At 42.8% G+C, this 23940-nt stretch overlaps 1 protein-coding gene across 1 annotated transcript; it reads left to right on the top strand.

Annotated features, from left to right (window-relative positions):
• Positions 1 to 450: 450 nt before the first annotated feature.
• Positions 451 to 23940, top strand: gpr137ba (G protein-coupled receptor 137Ba). The gene is made up of 7 exons (XM_007893847.2): positions 451 to 850; positions 11521 to 11570; positions 12529 to 12751; positions 15300 to 15449; positions 17799 to 17927; positions 21247 to 21362; positions 21918 to 23940. Exons 1-7 carry the CDS (start codon positions 497 to 499, stop codon positions 22066 to 22068), a joined length of 1173 nt encoding a protein of 390 aa, XP_007892038.1. The 5' UTR covers positions 451 to 496; the 3' UTR covers positions 22069 to 23940.

Below are 23940 nucleotides of genomic sequence, written 5' to 3'. Positions count from 1 at the left end.
TGAGCAGCCCTGACTGAGCACAGGCAGGACAGGGCAGGGCAGGGCAGGGCAGGGGGGCAGGGCAGGGCAGAGGGGCAGCAGGACAGCAGGGCAGGGGAGCAGGGCAGGGCAGCAGGACAGCACGGCAGGGCAGCAGGGCAGCAGGGCAGGGCAGGACAGCAGGGCAGGGCAGGAGGGCAGGGCAGGGCAGGGGGGCAGGGCAGGACAGCAGGGCAGGGCAGGGCAGGGGGCAGGGCAGGACAGGACAGGACAGGGCAGGACAGGGCAGGGGGCAGGGCAGGGGGGCAGGGCAGGACAGCAGGGCAGGGCAGGGCAGCAGGGCAGGGCAGGGCAGGGCAGCAGGGCAGGGGGGCAGGGCAGGGCAGGGGGGCAGGGCAGGGCAGGACAGCAGGGCAGGGCAGGGCAGCAGGGCAGGGCAGCAGGGCAGCAGGGCAGGGCAGGACAGCAGGGCAGGGCAGGGCAGCAGGGCAGGGCAGGACAGGCAGCTTGTGGGGCAATGGATCTGCAGAGGAACGAGCCTTCAGCCCCGACCCTCTCTCCAGCCATCCCTCCCTTTGTGAAGTTGGGGCTGACCATCGCCTACACCGTCGCCTACTCGTTGCTTTTCCTCTTTGTGTACGTGCAGCTGTGGCTCATCCTCCACTACAGACACAAGCGGTTCAGCTACCAGGCCGTGTTCCTCTTCTTCTGCCTACTCTGGGCTGCCCTCAGGACTATTCTCTTCTCCTTCTACTTCAAGGACTTTGTCACAGCCAACTCGCTGGCACCCTTCACCTTCTGGCTGCTCTACTGCTTCCCAGTCTGTCTCCAGTTCTTCACCTTAAGCTTGATGAACCTGTACTTTGCCAAGGTGAGTAGCCGCGTGAACCATTCGGGTGTCTATTGGGATATTTTTGGGGTTTTAAGAGTAATAATAATGATAATAATCCTTGTATTTGATATAGCATCTTATTGCGTCGCTGAGATGTCTCGAAGCACTTCACCAGAAACACTAAAATGGATTGACTGTGTATTTTCGGGCGAAACCGTGTGTGCAGCAAATTGTACAATGCAGTTTTATAAACACTTTTGTTAACGGGGTCATTTTTCAGGAACAAGGGAGTCTGCGATAAAGCTAAGATTTCACAGGGACTCTCCGTTGAAACCAGTTCCCTGTTTTTCAGATTTTCGAAAGCAAACAACTTATGGGAGTGTTCAGTCTGTGGGATGGACTTATGACAGGTCAGGGCACTGAGAGAATGAGCAATGTTACTATGGTTACACCATGTGCAGCACTCAGGTTATAACTCAAAGTGACAGATAGGAACAGAGTCCAGTGCTGTGGTACACTAAAGGGACTTGGAGAAGTTCTGTATTTGAAGAGGAAAAATATGTTTGGGTGCAAAAATGCGTCATTAGAGTGGAAAGCTCTGGTGGAGGAGCTGGCACCACAGAATTGTACAATTTTTCAGCACAGAATTTCGGCCCATAGCATGTCCCCGCCCTTTCCCCGATTGTTTTATTGTCCTCTTAGGCTGGGGTGATTATACATCCCCGATTTCCGGAGACAGTCCCCGGGTGAGGTAATGTTGGGGCCAAATTTGCCCCGTCTTGAGTTCAGCAACAAACTGTGCAAGAACAATAACATTCTAAAACCGATATACTCATCAGAGAAACACAGCCATTAATCCAACAACAGCCTTCTCCGCTACTGCCAGCACCAGGAATTGTGGTGGGTTCAGATCTCTCTCTCTGTATATATATACATACATACATACATATATATATGTGTGTGTGTAACCCCAGATTTGGTTTACAAAATATGGCCACTCATTCATGGGTTGAATGGCCATGATTTCCACGATTCTAATGTGTGTATTTGTGCTTCATATTCCCCATGCAACTGCATCCCAAATATCAGCCAGACAACCCGGAGGAGATACCAAGTGAAAGTTTGGTGCTCCCACAGGGGGAGACAGCTAATAAGCTGCAGTTGCAGTAAAAAGCAGGATAATATTGTGCAAAGATTTGTTGTGTTCCGTGGGCTTTTACTATATGCATACAAAATTAATTTTGACAAATCGAGTCCCACTTTTAAGATTCAGGTGTAATGACGTGATTTGGTATGAGTCATTGAGCTCACGTTAATGTCTTTCATTTTTGACCCCAGTTTCACTCTGGGTAACGCTCTTGTCCCACACTCACACAAACAGGGTTTACAGGGCAAGTGTAGAATTTATACTGCAAATTCTTCTGATAATAATATCATACATTCTGTACACATATGGAGTCTTCCATGTTTTAAACTAACCAATTTGTATCCATGCCCATGATGGAAGTCAGTGCTTTTAGGAACGGAGGACGTGGAAGAGCAGGGAAGATAATTCAGGGGGATGGGGAGAAGAACTTCTGCTGGGTAGGATCACTGGAAGAGGCAATTCCATAATACAGACCAAAGCCCTCTGCCGTGATTATATGCCATTCGTACGGCCAGTGGATTCCATGCCACTGGAACAAAATGCAGCATTCATTTGCAAATCTGGGCACACGCAGATTTAAAGTCGCAACTGGCATTGATTTCCCACCACCAGAAAAGGTTAGAGAAGCTAGCGAGAAGGGGGCCAACGAGGAAAAACAGTCATCTCTGATCTGTATGACTGAGTTCAACCACTTAGTATACCAGTGGATAAAAGATATAAGTATCTGTACTTTGAGAAACACCAGTAAAAGCACCTTGTTAGGTTGGCCTTGGAAAACCTGGAGGCAGCAATGGTGCCTCAGTGATTAATAATAATAATGTTTCTATGGCACATTTCATGTTGGGAGGACGTCTCAAAGCAATTCACAGAATATAGTGTAAAGTGTAGTAGTTGTGAATTTTATAGATGAACATGGGAGCTAATTTGCACACATCAATGTTCCACAAAACAGCCATGAAGTGAATGGCCAATTTTAATGGGGATTATTGGGCAGGACATTAGGAGAAACTCCCTTCTGTTTTCAAATAGTGCCATGGGATCTTTAACTTCCACATAAAAAGGCAGACGGGAATCTCAATTTAACAACTCATCTGAAGGACAGCATCTCCAACAATAATAATAGTCCTTGCATTTGATATAGCGCTTTTCACATTGGGAGGACATCCCAAAGCGCTTCACAAACACACTGTAAAGTGAATTGACTGTATATCTGTGGGCGAACACGGCAGCCAATTGCGCACAGCAATGTCCCACAAACAGTCGTAGATTGAAAATGACCAATTTATTATTGCTTTTGGTTTTGGAGGGATTATTATTAGGCTCTGTGTGGAGTAAGGAAACTTGCCCAAGGTTTCGCCCTCTGCCTGGAATTGAACTCAGGTCTCTCACTTGCAAAGCCAGTGCTCTAACCACTGAGCTACAGGACTCCACGATGCAGCACACCCCCAGCACTGCCGTGGAATGTCAGCTTAGAGCATATGTGTTCAAAGTCCTGAAGTGGGACTTCAACTCACAATGTTCTGACTGAGAGCCGAGAATGCTACCAGGCTAACACAAAAACCTTTACCTTACAAGTTGCCTTGCAGTGTTGCTGCCAGTGGTGCATATAAAAGGTTAAAAAGGCAGACAAAGTATGCACAATGAGAAGGGCAAGCACTCAGTGACTACAAGAGATAAGTAGGAATGGCTTATCTCTCAGTCTGTTTCTTTGAAGAAAAATCCCTCTAATTATCATGATATATTCACTATCTTCCTGTTGTAAATAGGCCTGGCCTCGGGTGGTTTAATATACAAAGCAGATAAATACATCCCTTCCCCCACCGAAATACAAAATTAGAAAATTCAGTTCCTGTTTACAGCTTGGAATAGAGATTAAGATTCACTATTATAAAGAGTGTAAAGCACAGAAACAGGCCACTGAGACATCAACCAGTCCGAGCCAGTGTTTATACTCCACATGAGTTTTTTCACATTCCTTACTCCCTCCCAAACCCTAGGAATCCCATGTTTTTCACAGGTTGAAATGGCTTTGCCCCATCAGCAGTTCTGGGGCCTATATTTTTGAAGTGAAAGAAAAGCATCACTTTTCAAAGTGAATTTCAAAATAGAGATTTAAACATGTAAACTAGCAGGGCTCACAGTATCATCCTCATAAACCTACACTATAATCTTTTCATCACTGTTATATACTGTCCTGTAGCTCAGTGGTTAGAGCACTCGCCTTGCAAGCAGGAGACCTGGGTTTGATTCCCGGCAGTGGGAAATGTTGGGCAAGTTTTCTTACTCCACATAACCTCTGTTTACCCAGCAGTAATTAGGAGCCTGGTTGCTAGCGATCGCTTTTCCGAGGGTAATAATTCCTTTAAAAAAATAATAATAATAAATTGGTCACTTCAATGTACAACTGTTTGTGGTACACTCCTGTGCGCCAATGATTGCTGCGTTTCGCCCACAAAATATACAGTCAATTCACTTTACAGTATATTCAATGAAGCGCTTGAGATATCTCGAAAACGTGATAAGCCCTATATCAAATGCAAGGATTACTATTATTCTTCAATTTGATGGCGAAATCTCATAAGCACTGTATCAAATGCTAGGATAATGAATTTAATAGAGTGGACGTGCCTTGGACCAGCTGCCTGGACCTAAAGGAAATGGCCCCTACATCGCAAATCACAATGAAAATAGGCGGCTGTGTCAGTGACAAACCGACCATAACGATATTAATCCAAAACCATGTGCGAGCTAGTATCCCTGTTTCTCAATTACATTCTGAAGCAGTCAGAAAAGAAACTTACCCATTAGATCAAAATCGTATGATACAAATGAATTTGCATTTTTTTCATTGTAATACCACGTTTCCTTCCCCTTTGCCCAATATTCTCCTTAAGTCTTTTTTTAAATTCTGGATCTGGTTCAACTTTCAGTATTTCCCTGTGTATGAGCCTAATCTAGCCTGGATTACTGGGATGAAAGACTCTGGTCTACAAAGTTCCTGTAAGAACAATGGACATTTGGACAATTCCCACAAAGTGCCTGCTCAGTGGCCATGAGCATCCAGATCCACGAATGCTCAGAATAGAATATCACAGCACAGAAACAGGCCATTCAGTCCATCCAGTCTGCGCCAGTGGTTTTCACCTCCATGAGACCACTTAATCGAATCACACTTTCCTAGGTGCACTCCATCCCTTTCAATGTATTTTTTTTCAAACAGCTATTTCCATTTGATAATAAATTACAGTCACTGCTTCAAAATACCGTTCGTACCAGAGAATTCCACACTACGGACAACCTGCACTTGAAATGTGAACACGTTCAGTTTTCCAGAACTGTGGCTCACACCTTTATGATCAGAAAATTCACAAATTGTTTTGCTAGAATAAGAACATAAGAATTAGGAGCAGGAGTAGGCCATTCGGCTCCTCGAGCCTGCCCCGCCATTCGATAAGATCATGGCTGATCTTCTGACCTAACTATAATTACCTGCCCTATCCCCATATCCCCTAATCCCTCTGTTTTTTAAAAATCTATCAGTCTCAGCCTTAAAAATGTTCAAGGACTGAGCATCTAAAATTACACGATGTATACATGATGTACTTGGAATTTACCTTTGTTTCCAAGGTGCTTTCCAGCTCCATTCACACAGCCCAGAGGGCAAGAATGTTGTTTCTCCTTCTCTGTGCTAGAGGCAGGTCTATTAGAACTGCGTAGATTCTTAAAGCATCAGTCGTGTAATTTCAATAATAAACCCTTTGGCAAAAGTAATTTTTTTTAACCAGGATCAAGTTTAAAAGGTGTGAACAATATTTTAGGATGCAGCAAGACTGTAGAAGAGGCCTTAATGCTGTAATGGGGGCAGGGTAGGTTGGGTATTGTCGAGGGATGAGAGCAGATGAGTTGAAATACCCTTCTTCATCCAACTCAGTCTTAGGTGCTCCACTGCAGTATTCAGCTCACCATCACATGACCTTCCTCCCTTCCACTCCAGAATACAGAATGCATTGTACAAAAGGAAGATTGTAATCCGGGAAAAATTCAACATTCAACAAGTGCAACATTCCAGGTTTCGGAATGATAATGAGCAGGAATTGGGTATGGGGGGGAGGAGGGCAGCAAGAGAGGAGAGAGAGAGAAGGAAATGTGTTAGATGCTGCCCTTTTTCTTCTAAAACTCAGGTTCACTTCTTTATTACTTCTCACCTCGTTTTCTCAAATGCCCCTTTATCTTCTCCCTCACTCAGTGATCGAACTGAGTGAAACGCTAAAGCCATTGTTATATTTCACCAGGCAACATAATTATTTAGAGTTACAAATGCATGAGCACAAGTAATTTTCTGTCAGGATATAAACAATCTGCCAGGACCTGAACTGGCTTGGCTGTGCCTCGTTTTCCCTCAGGAATCCCATATTTTTCACAGATTGAAATGGCTTTGTCTCAGCAGCTCTTCTGGTACCTACTTTTTAAGTGAAAGAAAAACATCACTTTTTAAAGTGAATTTCAAAATAGAGAGTTAAACATGTAAACCATGCAGGGCTCTTGGGCCTGTACTTTGACTTTGCAGGACCTGTGGGTTGTGACGTAAAACAGAAGCTGAATAATTACTGCAATTTTTCCTTTCAAATCCATGATGGCTAACAGTGCGGCCAATGTTTTGGGGACAGTAGTATAATGGTAATGCTTCTGGACAAGCAACCCAAAGGCCGTGGTTTAAATCGCACCAGGCACTTGCATAATTTGAATTAAATAAAATTGGTAAAACAGACGCAAAGTTTGTTGTAAAAACAACTACGCAGCTGAAATCTTCATCTACACTTTTGTCATCTCGAGAGTCCTTCTGACACTCTGCTGCTCACTGTCATCCCCAGCTATACCCTTCACAAGATTGGGTAGAGGAGGGGATGGGAGTTGGGGAGAGGAGTTGTGGTTAAAGGGGGTGGTTAGAAGCGAGGGGTGGTTAAAGAGGGGGGAGAGTGGGGTTAGGGAGAGGGAGGTTGGGGGCAGAGGAGATCATGGAGAGGGGGAGAAGGACTTCCACACTCATTGGCCAAGTAACCCAGGGTTCAATCCAACCCCAATTATTGTTCATAAAAAACAACCTGCTGGTCAAGTGAGATTCTCGAGCAAGTGTAATATCTAATAGATGCCACACAGTTGAATAAATGTTTTGTGGATAACATCAGTTGAACAATAACAGAAATCTTTCATATCATATTGTGACATAGGATAATGATATCTTGCGATCAACAAATTAATTTTACATCAAAGTATTTTCAATGTTTACCCCTTCACGCACCTGTTGGACTGAATGGCCTGTTTCTGTGCTGTATCATTCTATGTATGTACTGTAGTTAGTTTCCTACTTTATTTCTTTTTCATCACATTTGCTTGCCAGCTAGAAAGAGGAAGGAAATTACAATACTTACATCAGACTGAAATGTCACAAAGTGAGTAATGGTGAATCTTGCCCGAGTGTAGCTCCTGTTGTTCTTGAAGCAATCTGGTGGCCATTTTACTCACAGCGAGGTCTCATAAGCAATTGTAAACAGGCTGAAGAGACGCTGTCCTCAAAGTATAATACCGATTCATATTGATATTTACAGCCTTTCATGTCAGTAGAATGTCCCAATGTTTGACAATCCTGGCTTGGCACCTGAGCTGAGAGTGGGAGCTGAGAGGGGTGGGGAGTGGAAAGATGACCGAAGGGTGGTCAAAGAGGAAGATCTTAAGACGGACCTTGAAAAGAGGTGAGGGAGGAGGCGAGTCGGAGGGACTCCAGGATGGAGTTACAGAGAATGGAGGCAGATAAGTTGAAAGCCAGACTATCGGTGGAGGGGTGGGTAGGCCAGGGAGATGAGGCAGGCCAGCAGGTCACAGAGGTAGGAAGGAGCAAGGGTTTAGAAGTGAGGACCATGATTTCAAACTTGATCCTCTGGGGGGATGGGGAGCCAGTGGAGCCGGGCGAGAGTGGGGATGATAGGGTCACAGAGCCTGGTACGAGAGAGGACACAAGCTGCAGAGTTCTGAATAATCTGCAGATTTTGGAGGGAAGAGTTGGGAAGACCAACAAGCAGGGAGGTAGTGTAGTTAATAATAATAATAATAATCCTTGCATTTGATATAGCGCTTTTCATGTCTTCTAGTGAATTGACTGTATATTTGTGGGCGAAACGCGGCAGCCAATTGTGCACAGCAGTGTCCCACAAACAGTCGTGGATTGAAAATGACTAATTTTATTATTGTTTTGTTTTGGAGGGATTATTATTAGGCATGTAGAGTAAGGAAACTTGCCCAAGTTTCGCCCTGCCTGGAATTGAACCCAGGTGTCTCGCTTGCAGGGCGAGTGCTCCAACCACTGAGCTACAGGACTCCACTGAGCCTGGATATGATGGATTTATGAATGAGGGTCTCGGCAGCCTGAGAGGAGAGGCAGTGGCGAAGGCGGGCAATGTTGCAGAGATGGGGGAAGGCAGAACAGATAATGGCACATATTAGCGGTTTAAAGTTTAGTTGAGTATCAAAGAGGACATCAAGTCTCCGGACTGGTTCAGTGAGGTGAAGAGTGCATCTGTGAATGGTGATGCTGTCAGCACACGAGGTTTGGAGGCGCTGACGGGAGCCAAGCAGGAGGGCTTCTGTCTTGTCCACATTCAACTGGAGAAAGTTGTTGTTGTTACACGAAAAATGAACTCGTGTTTCTGAAAAAAAAGTAAGGTGTTAACAAGTAAAGAGTACGTTTGCTTTTAATGTTTGGTTCCAACGATGTTGCTGCAGGAGATCAGGTGCGTTATCTGCAGACAGATTTACAAAGAATGTACAGCACGGAAGAAGGCCACTCGGCACAACCAGTCTATGCCAGTGTTTATATTCCATTTCTTACTCCCTCTCATATCCTTCCGTAAAGCTCTGCTTCTGATTGGTTTGTAAGTGTCAGATCACGTGTTTTGAGACATCCTCCCAGAGGGAAAAGTTCTGGAGAAATATAAATTGTAATGTTTCCCAGTTTAAATCAGTGCGTTGCACTCGATGCTCAGACTCACTGCCTTTACTGTGGTTAGTTCTGGGTCAGTCAGCAGCTGACCCTTGTTTCATCAGCATAAAATTGCCTCAATGCACAGCACAGGAAATGCTTTGTAAGTGAGCGTTTTGCATGAAGTAAGTTAAAAACCATGGCCACCTGAGCAACATTCATTCCTTTCTTTCATGTTATTGCTCTTGAACTCCCCCTCCCGTTGAAATTGCTGACTGATGTTGGTCGACAACCTTCACCTTCCTCAATGCAGCTTTCCTGTTACACGACTGGCTGTACTCTGAGTGACACTCGCGTTCATATATTTATGAATCCTGGGTATATTTTTTCCATGTACCCACAAACCCTACGTTGCCATCACCTATGAAATAGATCACACTGTGCACCTCACATGTTTTTTGGGGGAATTTGTCATTCAATTCACCACTACAATTTATATTTATATCATACATTGGGAGGATATCTCAAAAAACATTGAGCTGGGGAGAAGGTGGCTGAAAGCACAGATAAAAAGGATAGTCTTAAGGCGGGTTTTGAAGGTGGGGAGAGAAGGGGGCAAGGTACAGGGACTCCGGGATGGAATTCCAGAGAATGAGGGCAGAATGGCTGAAAACTTGCCCGCCAAAGGTGGGGAGGAGCAGGCTGAGGATTCAAAGCAGGCCAAGTGTTTGCTTAGTGAAGGGAGCGGCTGGGGCAGTAGCATTGCAAGAGGTCACAGAGTGGTGCTGGGGGGAGAGGTGAGACTATCGAAAGATTTGAAATTGAGAAATGAGGAGGTTGAATTTGATCCGCTGGGGAATGAGAACCAGCAGAGCTGAGCATCTGTGCTGGTCAATGCAATCAGCGCCTATTGTGAGAAGGTACTAACAATCAGGAGATGGTGCTTGTTCTTGTTAACATTCAATTGAAGAAAGGTAGATCACACTTATATAACAGTGGGGGAGGCTCGAGAGATACGGCTGAATATCAGGTAGTTTTGCTTTCGGCCTTTCTATCCGCAGTTTTATTATTTAGATGCCACCACATCGCTTATGCCATGACATCATGAGTAGAACCAGGAAGGGCCACGCAGATGAATGGCTCTTACAGTGAGGAGAACATGAGATCAGTGATAGCCATCAACAAGAGTGGAACTTGGCCACTTGTGGAGACACCTAATTTTGGCAGTGATGGTGCCAAGGTTAGCTGTGAGCTTCACCACATTTGCTCGCTCCAGCAAGTGCTACTGCCAACCAGAGGAGCGGTGGCAGCCGGTGGTGGCAAAGAGACGAACCGGCAGTAGAAAAGGAAATGCCCAGAGCACCCTAAGGCAATTGGCTATATTTTAGTTAATTTGTGCCACAATGGCTGGAGTGCAGCCGCAAACAAATGCAGCTTGAAATCACCAGAAGTGTCTGTTATTCGTGTGCGAGTCCACACAACTAGGGTTGACAACCTGTGTGGGGCATGGCGATTGCAGACAAGCACAATCCTGCCTTCACAAGATTGGTTCGGATGAAGAAGACCTTTCCAACACCCCGATCTTATCCCTCAAGAACACCCACCCAATCATCCTCCCATCATAGCATCAAGCTGCAGTATCCTGGCCTCAACTACCATTCCTGGCCACCTGTTCCAGTTATAACCTCACCTCTGAGTAAAGAAAAGTCTTCTTCATCTGATGTTTGTAATTGTGCACTTTACAGCAGGGGTCATTCATTAATCAGGAGTGAAAACCATGGTTGACTGATGAGTCTTCCCGGAGAGGCTTTGCTGGTTTGAAAATATACATCACCCGTAACTCTGCAATGGATGGTGCAGGTTTTTGAGATGGTAATTCAAAGGAGAGATGGGTGACTACACCTCCTTGAGCAAAATTACCTCTGGCGGCCATCAGTCTTTTTGTAAATTACTGAAAACAATGCTGTAGGGATGTAAATAAAAGAGATAATATGTTCAGTTTGGGAAGAGAACAATGGGCTGATGTGATCAATTCATCACTTTGATGCAGATCCGATTAAGGGTCAAAAAACAAGATGAATGACGTGATAAACTAATCATTTCGTAAAGATGTAATTCAGAGTCAACATTTACAAGTAGTGTGTGTAAAAGGCTGGAAAAGCTGTGGTTGAGCTGAGCTGCAGACCAGAATCAAAACAGTCTCTCTAGCTCCCAGGACAGGCTTGTATTTGGTCTTTTGTTCTGAACTATTAGCTAATGCACTTTATATGATTGTAAGACGTTTTTCCTGTATGTAGTCTATCAGGTTCAAATAAATCTATTGGACATAATGCCGTCCAGTCTTGTGATGTATTAAAGAACCCAACATTGCCGAACAAACAGCCTTCAGATCCATGCCCCAGAAACCAGTAAATCCTCGTAAACCTGGGCCAGCTGCTTAGTGATTGCTGAGCATTGTGACTGTTACACACTGCGTATGTGTTCACAAATAACATTGCTGTGAGCATTGCTGTACAATCAGTTCTTTGTTGTTAACTCTGTGCTGCGCAGTGTAAGTTGTTTAGCAACATGTTTTGCTTCATATTCCAGGTTATTTTCAAAGCCAAATCCAAGTACTATCCAGAGCTTCAAAAATACAGGTACAGTCTCATTATTAACTGGACAGGTTTTATTAAAATACTTATAGTTCTGGACACTAAAGTCCCTTTGTTATTGTTAGTGCCTGTAGTATAAAGTCATCCATAATGTTTTTTTCTGTATGGAGGGTAGCCCATTCTAAAATTTGGTCCCTGTTTAGGTTTCATAATTTTAATTTTACCTTTTTTCTACTCCATCTAACCTAATCCATCTTTTCAGTTAGATACTCATACTAAATACTTCCATCCTCCTCCTGGGTCTCGCACTCTATTTTGAATGTGGTTGAAACATTGGATTAGAGTTGATGAGAAACCGTGGCTTAAATCCATAAATCAAGATATTTAATCAAGAAAAAATTAAAAACATATTAGATCGAACATGGACTTATCTAGACTAGTATGAATATTACAAACCACTTCCCCACATCCCCATCAAGCCGCACTTTCATTATCTACTCTCTTGAAAGCTGGAAACAGACTCTGCCTCCACCAACCTACTCAGCAACTCTGGGTAAAAAATTCATCCTAAATTCTCTTCCCACTACTCTTGTGGCTGTCTTATAGCTATGTGTCCTATAGTGATTGACTCAGCTATCAATGGAAATAACTTAACTCTATTTACTCTGACAAAACCCCTCATAATTTTGTAGACCTCAATCAGGTCCCCCCTCAATCTTCTCTGCTGCAATGAAAACAGACCCAATCTCTCCTTATAACTGTAGTCCTTCATCCCTGGAATCATTCTCATAATCTCCTCTGCACCCCTAAGGACTTAACATTCTTCTTGAAATGAGATGCCCAGAACTGGACACAGTGTTCCAGTTGCAGCCTAACCAATGATTAATTCAAATTTAGCATTCTTTCCTCAACAACGTAAAATTTAGTGTCCTTATTCGTGTAAGGTTTATACATGCTGCATGTTATTAGACCATGCTAAAATGATCTTTCCTCCCAATTCCAGGTTGCCTCTTCACCTAGGATTCCTGCTGGTCAGTCTCCTGTTTCTTGTGGTGAACCTGACTTGTGCTTTGCTCGTGAAAATTACACACGCTGAAACTAAAACCATCGTGCTCGTGCGTGTGGCCATCAATGACAGCCTCTTTGTGCTGTGTGCAATCTCACTGTCATTCTGCCTCTGGAAGATTGCAAAAATGTCTCTAGCGAATATATACTTGGAATCCAAGGTTAGTTTCACTAAGCGAGTTATGTATTAGAATCGGATCTTTTTTTTTTGTAAGAACCTATTGATTGACGTTATACAGGTGCTGAGTATAGTGGCCACACTCTCCAGGAATCTTGTGGTGAGTTTCGTATCTCATCCAAGTAGCTAATATTCACGTATGAGCCTTGACATTGGGTGTCCGCATGTGATTCGACCGCAGAGGGCAGCATAGTCGAGCCTGTTCCTGCCTATCCAATTGCAGACATACACTCTCCAGCAAGAAGATGTTGTGTTATAGCCAGGACCCACTGCCTTGGAAAATCATTTCTCTGTTATATGTAGTGCCTTTTGATGATATGGGCTTAGAATGGGATTTCCCTATAATAACCCTATATTGTGTAAATCACTACATGAAGTCAAGAGGAGGTCACTCTTATATATTCTGAATATCATTCAGAAATGATTGCCAAGTAGCAAACAGTCATTCATTCTTGCAATTAACATATATACTTTACAGTGTATTCTGTGAAGCCCTTTGAGATGTCTACAAGATATGAAAAGTGCTATATTAAATGCAAGGATTATTATTATATTAAAGATTGGGACGACTATTCACCTTACTTTCCAACTTCTATAAACATAAAATATTTAGACTGAAGAGTTTGCATTTTTGTGCAATGCCTTTAGTGACGGGCCACACATTCCTGCTCTCACACAGATCCGCTTGCTCATTGGTTTTGCTGGTCCCACGTTGGATCTCGCTGTCAGGGTGGGTCTGTTTTCCTGTGCTCTCGGTGGGCCCGCTGGTCTCAATCCACTCAGCTCCCACACTGGCCTCGCGATGCTAACTGCAAGATCCAGGTGAACAGCTCCTCACTTGCCTCACCTGATGAGCCGCCACTGCTTGAAATAAGTTTAAAGTCCAGTTGAAATGCTGAGTTCCTGCTCTTTTTGTGAGAGCATAAGGTCAATGTTTCCCAATCACTACCAATTAGCAAATTAGAGTCTCTGTGAAATTCTTGCTGCATCTTGCCAGTCAGCATAGTGAATCCAAGTGCTCCGATACTGCATTGTTTGCTCTGTTTCCTGACAAGTTCATCCAAGCGACCAGGATTATCCCAGATGTCCTGGAAATTATTCTCTAGAAGATCACCAGCAATTTGCTGATGATGCGATTTACCAGTAACTTACCATTTTGATTGGATGAGAAATTCAGAGCATTCCTGTTGGGAATTGCCAATATAAACCTGACATTTTAAGCATTATCACTGAGGAATAAAAGTCACAATTCTGTATCACTTCTCTGTTCAAAAAGCTAGTTTTCAAAATATTATTTTTGCTGTAATGTAGAGAAAGGCTCAATTTCCCTTCTCCACTCATGCTAATTGCAAAAGCTCAGCCTGTTTTCTTAGTCAGTCCCATGTAGATCAGGTTGCATGCGACACCTGAGAGTTCAAAATCCAGTGGCTTCTTCTCTTTCATCTCTTTTCCAAATGCTTTTGGTTTGCTTTCCGTTTTGAGCTTCAAAACATTTATGCTATGAGCCCCTGCAGTATCTGTAAGTGATTTGTTCAAAGAGTTTCCCTAATGCTGAAATACCAGCCCCTCTTTCCTCAAACCCTTAACTCCTGCAATCTTAGCTTCTTCAAGTGGTGAGTTGTTGCTACAGCTGTTGGTTCTCTGAGCACTGCAGGCAGGAGTGTCACAATAACACTCGTATTTTAACCCTCGTGTAGCATGGATTGTGGCACAGGTGGTCTTGGGCCACGTTTTTATTCCCAGACATTGCAACCTCACTCTGGAAGATAGATAGGAAGGGGGTGGACACAGTGATATCAGATGCTTCATGCATGCCTATGCTAAGGGCATCTCATGCTAAGGGTGTCTTAAACAAGTGGTTTCCCTATCATCTGATGCCAAAATAATAGTAATTGGGAGCTGCCGGGGGATGTGGCTGACGTTTCTCCTGCTGCGTTCCTTACCAGCTTTGCTGCCATTATTTTTGGAACAGTGATGAGGATTGCTTGGTGAAAGGCATTGCTTGGTGCAGAATGTAAGATGTCATTGCACTGTTTCACTCAGCCTGTCTGAAGTCGCTGTTGCGGAGGCCAGCATTATAACAGCGACTGAAGACAGACTGAGGAAGAGGAAGCTGGAAGAGGAATACATTTTTTAGCTGGAGGAGGAAGACACAATTGGATCAGAGCCTCTGGATTTACAAGAGGAAGAATTAGTCAGGGTACCCACTCATCATTGCCATCTACTGACCCCTGCTGAAACTGTGGACATTAGAGGAGGACAGAATCAGGCTCGGCTCTGATGGTCAAATAGCCTTTTTACCCTCGACTCTGCTGCCCTTTTTTCGAGACTGATCGGGAATAACAATTTTTGCAACGTGTAAAATGTTATTTCACTACACACACTGCGTCATACGTATATAAATGCTGGTGATTTCACGACCGAGTAGATTGTACAAGCTCTGTGTGAGGAGCGGGCATTATTTGCCATGTGACATTTTTCCCATTCTTATTTCCTTGTGTAATGGTCGTATTGTGCTGTCTATTTTATAGGGCACGTCCGTCTGTCAGATTACAGCGGTGGGAGTGGTCATCATATTACTGTACACGTCGAGAGCTTGCTACAACCTGGTTGCTATTTCGCTCACCTCTTATAACCACATCAACACATTCGATTATGACTGGTACAACGTGTCTGATCAGGTCAGTTCACCCTCTGTCAGGAGGCTTCTAATAAAAATAATAATAATAATCCTTGCATTTGATATAGCGCCTTTCATATCATTCAGTCATCTCAAAATGCTTCACAGAATATATTGTAAAGTGGATTGACTGTGTATTTTGTGGGTGAAACGCTTCTATGCAATGCTTCTGATCAGCTCAGGTGATCCTTGGGTTGGGAGATTCAGCCTGGTGACCCCTTACACACTTTTAAGATGTCTTATTTGTGGGATTTCGTAACAGATTTCTAAATAAGAGACATGTCATTTTGAATTTCTAAACCCTTAATGTGTTGTAGACACATCAGATATTTCAGAAATTAACTAGACATTTCTTAATAAGAAATTGATCAAGATATATTGTAAATTTTATTCTATCGTGTGACTGGTTAGAGCCAGTCACTATTTTGGGTGTGGATGATTGTGTTTTTGTCAATCTCCTTCAATCCTCTTCTTCCAAAAAGGCCAAATTAATGCTGGGATACTCCATTGACCAGAAAAACAAACAGGTTTTATCTCTGCTCTATGCTAGGGTGGCAAGAGACTTGTATTGGTCTCAGAATCTAGGTTAGGGAGAGGAAAATACTATATCAGCCAGGCTTACTGCTCTATATCACCATCTAGTGACCTCTGCTAGTATGTGGACATTGGGTGAAGATACCAGCGTCAACTGTGATGTCCCTTTGAATTATTCACTGTCAAGATTCCCACATGAAGAATAGGCAGATAGGATGCGGGGAACTATACCAAGCACGAGTCTTCAACCTGCAGGAAAAAAAAAGAAAATGAGGAGGGGGTGAAAACATAATATTATTAATCCTTGCAGCTATATGTGGGGTCCTATAGCTTAGTGATTAGAGCATTCACCTCGCAAGCGAGAGACCTGGATTCAATTCCCGGGCAGAACGAAACGTTGGGTAAATTTTCTTACTCCACAAACACGTCTCTGTTTACCTAGCAATAAGTAGGAACCGAGTTGTCGATTGGCAGATCGCTTTTCTGGGTTAATAATTCCTTCAAATAAATTTAAATAATTTGGTCACTCAATCCACGACTGTTTGGGAGACAATGCTGTGCACAATTATTTGTCGTGTTTTGCCCACAAAATATACAGTCGATTCATTTTACATTTTATTCTGTGATGCGCTTTGAGATGTCTCAAAGATGTGATATGGCGCGATATCAAATGTAAGGAATATTATCATTATTATATAACACCTTATGTAGTTGATACGCAAAGCACTTCACAAGATTTTAGCCTTGTAGAACACTTGCCTCACAAGTGAGAGGACCCAGGTTTGATTCCCAGGCAGGGCGAAACCTTAGGCAAGTTTCCTTACTCCACATGCCTCTGTTTACCTAGTAGTAAGTAGGAACCCAGTTGTTAGTTGATTGGCGGATTGATTTTCAGGGGTAATAATCCCTTAAAAAAAATGTATATTTGATCACTCAATGCACAACTGTTTGTGTGCAATTGGCTACAGTATTTCGCCCAAAACATATACAATCAATTCACTTTACAGTCTCTCATGTAGAATAAACATCTCAAAGTACTCAGTTAATATGATAGGGAGCACTCAACAGGGAGGATAATATTGACCAAGCTGATGATGTAGCGAACACTTTGCACCTTACTAATAATATGAGGCAGAAAGAAGATCTGCAAAACTTGTCTTGATCCTGTGAATCATCAAATCATTTTATTGGGTAAAGTAGTCATATTAGGAAGCAAAAGATAACTATTTTCAGGAAAATCTGTTATATTTCATTAAATGGTGAACTCCTGACACCTGACTTTTGATGGAGCGATTAAAGGACATATTGCAATATTTTGTTCATCTACACGGTCACAACATATTACAGTAAATCACATGAAGCACTTTGAGATATCCTCCCAATGTGATAGGTTCTATGTCAAATGCGAGGATTATTATTATAATCTCTAAGTAGATGCTCTGGAAGGTGGGCAGTTTTATCTCCTGGTTGATGTGATACTGTTGTCAAGTCTGTAACGTCTTCAAACAGAACTGTCCCAGCTGCTCCCTTCATGTCCCGCACCCTACCCACTGCACCATCTGTGGCCGGGTTTTCAGCCTATCTGCCCCCAACCACTGCAACTCCATCCCAGAGACCCTACAACTTGCTACCACCCTCACCTCATTCAAAGATCTGTCCTAAATTACCTCTTTGAACTGACTTTCGGTCACCTTTCCTCTCCCCCCCACCCCTCTCGGCTCCCACCCCCACCTCAGCTACCAATCATTGGCATGTCCTACCAATGTGAAAGATATAAATAAATGTAAGTTTGTATTGTATTGTTGCTCTCACACAGGCAGATCTGCAGACTCAGTTGGGGGACAAAGGTTACCTAGTGTTCGGGGTGATTCTCTTCATATGGGAGCTGCTGCCCACCACTCTGGTCGTGCTGTTCTTCCGGGTGAGGAGACCGGTTCAAAGCCTGGTAAGTGAGTCAGTACAGAAGGAGAGCTCAGTTGGATTAATTTAGATAGCTTTCTTTAAACAGTAGCAAACTCAAAACAAGAGGTTGTTCAGCCTCAAGCTCACTCCTCCTCCAGATTTAGAGTTACTCTACCCCACAGTGGAGTCATCTCCAGGCACACATGGGGTCCTCCAGTGAGGAGGGACTCCAGAACTGCCAGCAGAGCTCGGCTTCTATGAGCTCTCAACTGCTAGAGCCAGTGGTCTTATGATGAGGAGTTTGCTCATGTGTCAGACCCACTGCTGATCACAGATACTCCCTGTGGGGAACCTGTGCATCCATGGTTTGCTCATGTGGAGCCCCCACTATGATCAGAAACACACCACTCTGCGACACATTGTCATGTCAACCCATTCTTCCTAGTCCACCCTCCTCACTAATATATACTGATATATGATCATCTTGATCTTCCAATTGCACAGTCACCAGCTTCCATCTGGTACCTTTATTATTTTATTGCATAATATTGCACTGTAACAAATGCAAGGATCATTATTATTATTATATTATTCGACGATGGTGGGCATCACAATCCATCCTGATCTAATTAAAAGCTTTCATTTTGATATGCGCCTTTCACATCAGGAGGACGTTCCAAGGTGCTTCACAGGATATACTATGCTGCAAAGTGCAGTGATTGTGTGCTCTGTGGATAAACGTCTGATTTGAACACTTTCCGGTACCGGATGGAACTGGGGCATTATATGGACAGTGATCAGAAGCGGGAACAGTGCCTGGTTTCCCCTCCTTTAGCCCAAGAGATGCTGAGGCCACTAACTCAGCTGAGCACAGCAGGACTCAGAGATTGAGCCTGGGACCGAGTGGCTGAGTTGCACATTGGGCAGGCAATTTACTAACCGAGACATTCCTTCCTACTATTTTCTCTTGGTTCTGAAGATCTTATTTGTAATATATTAAATACAATGTTGTATTTATTAATTAAACAAGAAGTAACTTGCTTTGTCTTATTCAGTGCTGCTGAGCTGGTGGGAATGGGTCCACGTCTCAGACTACTCACAGATCTTAGACCCCACCCAGTGGCATGTCCCAGTTAAGGAATGGCTCAGACTGCAGGGTAAACTGCTGACAGTTCCTTTTCCTAGCTCGGGTTGTGTGTGATACAGTCAGGCCATCATTTATTGTCTGGTTGCCTTCAGTTTCCCATTCCCACTCCTTATCACTATCCGTGATAACTTCTGGAAAGTGCAGGGCTGTGGGTATTAATAATAATAATAATCCTTGCATTTGATATAGTGCCTTATCACGTCGTTGAGACATCTCAAAGCGCTTCACAGAACAAACTGTAAAATGGATTGACTATGTATTTTGTGGATGAAACGTGGCAGCCAGTTGCACACAGCAGTGTCCCACAAACAATCGTGGATTGAGTGATCAAAATTATTATTTTTTTGGAGGGATTTTACCCCTGGAAAGCTATGCACCAATCGACTTACATTGGGTATTGGGTGAGGACAGGATTGAGCTAGGCTGTGATGCCCCCTACCCCGGGGTCAAATTGCCTGCTGATACCGATGATCTAAGCTCCCATATTAAGAAGGACTGCTTGAATAAAGTACTGGAGGGCAGACAGTACCATAGAACTATATTCTGGGATAGCATTTTCAGGAGAGGAGGCTGGTACACTGCAGCACAATGCACATTTTTAGGCAATTAGTCTACAGCATTTCAAGCAGCTCACTAAAAAAAACCTGCTGGCTGACATGTCAATGCCCTGGGATTGGGTCTTAGGCATCCCTTAGGGCAGGAATGATAGGTCACCTGAAAAGCAGATATTTGGGTGAAACCCAGCTCATGGCAACAACAAGTGTGGACAAGATGTCGGCGTAACAAACAATTCTTTTAAAGCAGCAAACAACTGGCAGATTTCCCAGCCTGGTCCAAATGAACAGGAAGTTATGAATCTTTTAATATTTTACAGGCTGTTAAAACATTTCTTTCTAGACTATTACTTTTGAGATACATGCACCAGGGAGAGAGAGGTCAGGGTGATTTGAGAAGGTTGGAGCCAGAAGTGAGGAGACATTGGTGAGAGCCAAGCAGGATGGAGTATTAAAGTTTAACAGCACAGAAACTCAGGGTCAAAGCAACTGTGCCTCACTAAATATACTGAGCTAGCTAGCGTGCATCTGCCTGTACGGTTAGACCCTTTTCCGATATTACAGAGCCTTTTGATAGTGTCTTTGTAACATTTTAATTGTGGTTACTCCTCAATGATTACCCAATGGTTGATGGTTGGGGAGCTCGCAATAGCAAAAGACTTTGAGGCCAAATCCTATTAATTCAAAGCTCCTAATAATTGCTTATTTATTTCTCTCTAGTCCAAATTTTCTTCCTTCCTCCTCTCCTAAAGGCACTTACTTTGGCTGAGATACATAGACACCAGTACATCATACAAATGTTCTTCTTTATGAGCCAGGACAGTGAGTGTCAGCAGGTTATTCAATCATTTATTTCCGAGCCAGGGGAACGGTAATAAAATTAAGATTATCACAAAATTTGGATAAAATTATAAAAGAATAATTCTCACTTTTGATAAAGCACCTGATCACATCATTGGAATGTTGCAAAGAGTTTCACAGGATTTACTGTAAAGTGTATCTATAGGCAAACACAACAACCAATTTACACACAGGAACAACAAATTTCATTTATATAGCGTCTATCCACAAATAACCATGACGTGAATGATTTTACTGGGGGATTGTTGGCTAGGCCATCATGAAAAACTTTTCACTTTTCACATAGTGCCATGGGATCATTAACATCCACCAAAACAAGACCTTGGTTTAACATCTCACATGAAGGATGCATCGCACCATCTGCCACTCATCACCTCTCTTACTGCATGGCTGAGATTGCCAACTTGTCCTGTTGGAAGTCAGATGACAAACTCCCATCCTGTCACTTCATGCCGTGATCTTACTGATGTTGCCAGTAATCAATGCAGAAGAATTGTACCCGAGTAATCAAAGTGCAAATCACTGAGCTGATAAGAACCTGTGAATATTTAATAATAATAATCCTTGCATTTGATCGCACATCATTTTAGAGAATAACACCAGGGATGATGCTGTGATCGCAGTTTTCCTTTGTCTTGAGCACTATTGACAATAACCTGGTCACCATCATTCTGAATGTTTAAAAACTACTATAAACATCTGATAGGACTTCAAACTTTTTCACCAACCGTTTGTTGATTCTGTTAGAAAATGTTGCTTTTTGCAATCTCACTGATTCGGGTTTCCTGTGCTTTTCCTAGACAGGGAATGGAATAAGCTCCATCAATACTCCCAGAGGTTTTTTCTTTGATAATCCTCGGCGTTATGACAGTGAGGATGACCTAACATGGAATGTTACAGCTCAAATTGCACACAGGTAATTACTAAACATGTTGTCTGATATTAGGGAAGTAACTTGCATCACCATCTAGAGTATGATAATATTCTCTACAACCTATTTACTATTGAAATCTGGACATTGTTTCCTTTGTTATTGGACAGATCTAGTCTCCCTGGAACAGGTATCTTTTCACTCTCAGCAGGTAGTACATTTTTAATAGTAAATAGTATCAGCGTCCTACTTAATATGAGCCTCACTGATGAATAGACCTTATTTACTTTCACAAAAGCATCAGATTTACTGACTCGTTGACAGTAACAATGAACTTTGTGATGAGATAGCTTTGGTTTTGAGGCCCAAAGCTCTTAGACTCTTGAATTTATTCTCAATGGTGGGTATGTCGAAACCATATGATTGTATAGTCCTTTATCTATATTTGGGAGGGGACAAGTGATAGAAGGGAAAACTAACATGGTTTTATTCTGGATGTAAGACTGTCATCAAATAAGGATGACTAAAGTAGCAGATTACTCTGTTATCGGGTGAATACATCAATTTCACATGTATTCACAGTAACTTTCCTTCTTACAGCCCTTCAAGCAACTCCCAAATTTCTGATTCCGATGGATTTCAGAACCAGAACAACATCTATGCAGAATTTGTTTCCTTTGCTTCAGACTCCCACATGGCAGTGGACGCGGAAATTCACCAGTACAACTCTTCTCCTTCACTCCTAATTTAAACAGGGAGCAATCATTCAACAAGACAATTACTCACACTTCCATACGTTGGTAACTCGAGGAAAAGCACCTTCAACAAGGACTGCTGGCAGCTTTGGGAATTACTTCAGAATTGGATCTTGGTGTTAAGTACTGTGAAGGTTGTATCGAAAACCCTTGTTGCTAACTATATAGGTTTTATCCAGATTACCCACTTATTGTAAAAGTCAGACTGAAGACCCTAGGTTTAATTGCCTTGCCTACTCTGATCTCCACTAGGATGGAGATAGGTGAATCTAACCAGGTTTTGTGGGGAGGGGAGAAATCAGCCAGTAATCTTGCTCCTGATCCTGATACAATGCTCCCTGCTGGAAGGTGCGCATGTGTTTGGCGATGGATGCTTTCTTGTCTCTTACTTTGGTGCCAGTACGTTCCTATCACAGCTGGAGAAAGTCTGCACAGACCAGCAGAACGAAAATTCACATTTCTGCAGTGGTGGTATTTATAGTTGAGTCAAACTGTGCAGTGCATTAAAGGGGTTGTTTAAACCATCCTATTTTTGCTCTAATGCAGTAGCATATAGCCTCTTGGTTTACATGGAGGGATTCCCATCTACAGCCAAGTGAACATACATCAGTGACTTTTTTTTTTCCAAAGGGATAAAAAAAACTGGTAATGATGGAATAAAACCAGAAAACACTGGAAATCCACACAGAAGGATATGAAAGAGGAGAATTAATATTTCAACAGATGATGGGTCATATCTGGAATATAATCCTATCAGATCCTTTATCTCTTTTCTATTCAGGTCCTTTTGGTGTGTGTTTCAAAGCACATATACTGTTTGTGCTGAAGCACTGAACTGAGCATTTAAAGCTGTTTGCGAAACATTAATGCTGCAGGGCTGTTACACAAACGATGGGTGATTATGGTTGATAACAGATGGACCTGCCGTGTTGCAGCTTCTCTGGCCTCCCTCCTTCTTGGCATTTTTAATGATACTTACTTTGTATCATGCTTCTCTGTTCACTGTGCTAAACTGCTGTTGAAAAAGTGGATTTTTTTTAAAAAAAGTGTATATATGTCAGAAAAGCAGCAGAGTAAATTGGTCCAAGTATCTAATACAGAAGAGAGCAGGATGACCCAGTTTCATGGGTGTAAGAGCCAAGCAGATTTGGTGGCAGACTGTATTTGGAAATTGCAGGCCAACATTCATACTGACAAAAGTACCAGCTTTAGATCCACTCAGGATAAATGATACCCACCAAAATGGTGGGGTTTATTTTTTTCTAAATTAGTTACATTGGAGGCTCAGCCCATATTCATTACTTAAGTATAAGGTGTAATTAGACAATTATTTCATCTTTTAAAATATGCTTTATCTTTAACAATAAATCATCTGCTGAAGAATCTTTTATTCAGGCCACTTGTTAATTTGGTTTTCTTGTAAGCTTTCAGGAACTCAAGAAACCTCGCTTACCACAGTTATATGTTTTTACACAAATCAGTCTCCTAGAAACCCAATACTGTACACAACAGCTTCTTGTTGAGGAAAAGGAAGAAATTGTTCCAACACATTACTGCTCTGTCAATGAAATCTGAAACCTGTCTTCCTCTGCACCTGGTTTGTTTCACCGTAACCTCCCTTAAGCTTTGTTGTGTATATCTGTGTAAGCTCCTATTCAGTCATCGTACAGCAAAAGCATCCACACCTTCAATCACCTTTTTAATGGATTTTGAACTTAAAGAAACCATTTTCTCTCACCTGGGGATGGGATGACTCGTCTGGAGTAATTTCACAAGTGACAATAGTCCTCGGATACCACACATGGCAGCCTGGTATTCAACCACCAAAGACATTAGAGTTGAGCCAGATACTGTCCTCATCAACATCA

Source organism: Callorhinchus milii, unplaced genomic scaffold (assembly GCF_018977255.1).
Source record: "Callorhinchus milii isolate IMCB2004 unplaced genomic scaffold, IMCB_Cmil_1.0 Scaffold3, whole genome shotgun sequence".
Classification (NCBI taxonomy): Eukaryota; Metazoa; Chordata; class Chondrichthyes; order Chimaeriformes; family Callorhinchidae; genus Callorhinchus; species Callorhinchus milii.
Note: the sequence above shows the minus strand (reverse complement) of the source record. Positions and strands in the feature narration are given on the sequence as shown.